The sequence below is a fragment of the Carlito syrichta genome, unplaced genomic scaffold (assembly GCF_000164805.1).
Source record: "Carlito syrichta isolate Samal-C Ts95f unplaced genomic scaffold, Tarsius_syrichta-2.0.1 Scaffold104847, whole genome shotgun sequence".
Taxonomy (NCBI): domain Eukaryota; kingdom Metazoa; phylum Chordata; class Mammalia; order Primates; family Tarsiidae; genus Carlito; species Carlito syrichta.
The window spans coordinates 182,740-185,520 of NW_007048943.1; the positions used below are offsets into that span (position 1 = coordinate 182,740).

The window sequence follows — 2,781 nt, forward strand, 5'->3', positions numbered from 1 at the left end:
GGGCCCGGGGCCCCCCAGCCCCCTCAGCCGTGCCGGCAAGATCCTCAGGAGGATCTTGCCGGCACCCTCCAGAGACCACCTCGAGAGAGGGGCCAGAAACCCCAAGAGCTTCACCCCACAGCCCTGGGGGGACGCGGGAGGCCTCCCAGGGAAAGGCCACCGCAGGAGCCAATGACACTCCCCCTCCCACACCCTCCTCGAAGGGCCCAGATCCCTTCCCACGCAGCCCTCCCACCCCACAGATCTCAGGCTGCCGAATGTCCTCTTGCACCCATCAACAAGCTGGTGTGGCTCTGGCTACTTCTGTTTTCAGTTCACGTTGGACTGGTCCTGCTACCCAGCACACCTCGGTCCAGGGGTGTGCAGGCCATCTTATAGGAAGCCTCATGCGGGAAAAAGTAACAATGTTCATGGAGCACATTTGAGGAGGAGTCACAAGAAAATGACTTTAATGCGTGATGTGGCAGAGAGGAAGAGAGCCCTGACTTCCTGGGCCATCTACTTCCTGGACAGGAGACCGCAAGTGAAGTCGCTGGGCACATGAGCAACGGCAGGCCCACCATGGGGGGGCTTTCTATTGCAGGTCTCGGCCGTCTCGGGCCATCCTGAGTCAGCTCTGGGCAGCCCAGGAAAGAAGGCCAGAGGAGTCCAGTGCTCCAGGCCCGCCAGTGTGGGCTCTCTTGGCAGTGGGATGCCCCCTGGCTGGACAGTGTCGGATGCGAAGGCACTTACCACATTCCAGTAGAGTGGATTGAAAGCGATGGCGAGGACGGCTGCCACGAAGCTGGGATCCAAGGGGTCCACGTAGCCCAGCAGCCGGGTCATAATGCACAGGTCTGCCTGCAGAGACAGAGCCGGCATCAGCACCGCCCTGACACAGCCAGGACCTGCCAGCCCCCAGATGTCAGAGACAAAGTTACCCTCCGGGAACACATTGGGCGGCTCGGGGACATCCAAGTCCAGCAAAGGTTACTACAGTGGCATCTCATAAAAGAGAAGATAAAAGCTGAAACCTAGTCAACCGTGTCAGGAGGGCAGCTGGGCTAGGGACCACAGAAGTATGTGTGGACGCCCAACGAGGAAATCAGTGCCTTTAAGATGGGTGTCCAGCTCCCCAAAGGAAGTGACACTAAACCTGGGTGTGGCAGGGAACATCCAGAATGAGGGTTCTCAGAGGCCACGGTGGCCAAAATACATGTGAAGAGACACTCAACCTCACTAGTCATTGGGTTAAAAAAAGTGAATTAAAACAATAGTGATGTGCCTCTTCTCACCCAAACCTGACAAGGGACAATCTTGAGCAGTGATGAGAGGGTGAACAGGCAGTAGAAAACCCAGGAGGTGTGCGCCACATCCCAGCCACGCCACCCATGCACAGGGGCATGTGGAAGGACAACCCTGCCAACCCTGTTGGCTGCAATGACAACGGGAAGAAGCAATGAGAAACAGCTCAGGCGTCCAGTGACCGAAGAATGCTGATGCTAAACTTCAGAAGCTAAAAGAACGAGACCTAGATGTGACAAGGTGTAATGTTCTCAACACACAATGGCAGGTGAGAAAGGCACGCTGCAGGTCTCGTAGCCTAGCCATGCATTTTTAGAAAACACCACAAAGCAATGAAATACTAACAGTCTTTCTGAGTGTGTACTTTTCTTTTCTTTTTTTTTTTTTGAGTTGGAGTCTCACTCTTGTCACCCAGGCTGGAGTGCAGTGGCATGCTCACAGCCACCACAGCCTCGACCTGCTGGGCTCCGGCGATCCTTCCGCCTCAGCCTTCCGAGTAGCCAAAACTACAGATGCATGCCACCACGTCTGGCTAGTTTTTGTGTGTGTGTGTGTGTGTGTGATTTATTGTAGAGACGATGTCTCACCAAGTTGCCCAGGCTGTTCTCAAACCCCCGGGCTCGGGCAATCTTCTCACCTCAGTCTCCCAAAGTGCTAGGATTACAGGCTGAGCCATCGCACCTGGCCAAGTGTGTACTTTTAGAAAGACCAGCATGCAATGCCCCAAGTTCATGATTCTTGCTGCCTCTAAGCAGGGTTTCCGACCTCGGCATGGTTGACACTGGGGCCAGGTCCTGCTCCTGTGCACTGCGGGACGTACAGCAGTGCCTGGCCTCCACCCACTAGAGGACAACAGCTCCTGTCCCGTGTGATAATCAAAAATGTCTCCAGACATTTCCAAATGTCCCCTGGGAGCAAAATCCCCCACAGTGACCCTCTGCTCTAGAGGCAGGGTGTGACACTTTCAGCAGTGATTTCATTCCTTAAAAAAGATGAGGCACCTCTGACACATTGGGTCACTGAGACCCTATTTTTTTCTCTAAACTTGGCCTTATCTTTCATTTTACAGAGGTTTTATAAAAATCATTTCAAAATGCACTGGAAAATACTATAGGGTCTCGCCAAATGCAACACAAAAGAAAAATAATACCAAACTGTAAAATAAATGTAAAGCCCATCAGAGCTGTGATCTTCCCCATAAGGCCTACACTGATAGTGTGTGTGTGTTGCTTCATTTCATTTGGGGATGTAGTAGATTCCTTCAGAGTGTATTTGTCTCCCCGCTTTTGGAGAGGGGGAAAGGAGGAGACGATGCTTGGACTTGGCAGCCCCAGCCAGGCTTGGTCTGCCGGGGTCATGCGTCCCTGGAGGGCCAGCGCAGCCTCCGCTCCAGTCCTCACGACCTCAAGAGATAACGTGGCCTGCCACCAGCCTGCCTGCAGAGTGTGACAACGGAGCACCTCAGCTGTCTGTCAATATAAAGCCACCTTCCACTGT

The 2,781-nt window shown here is 53.7% G+C and overlaps 1 protein-coding gene across 2 annotated transcripts in view; it reads right to left on the bottom strand.

Moving 5' to 3' along the window:
- The window catches only part of PEMT (phosphatidylethanolamine N-methyltransferase), a 77,163-nt gene extending 76,186 nt beyond the window's left edge, over nucleotides 1-977 (bottom strand). For both annotated transcript variants that reach the window (XR_002482403.1, XM_008066314.2), the window contains exon 1: nucleotides 733-977. Coding sequence is in view for 1 of the 2 variants with exons in the window: in XM_008066314.2 (XP_008064505.2) it covers nucleotides 733-861 (129 nt within the window). In the remaining variant the exon portion in view is untranslated. The remainder of the gene's footprint in view (nucleotides 1-732) is intronic.
- Nucleotides 978-2,781: the final 1,804 nt, after the last annotated feature.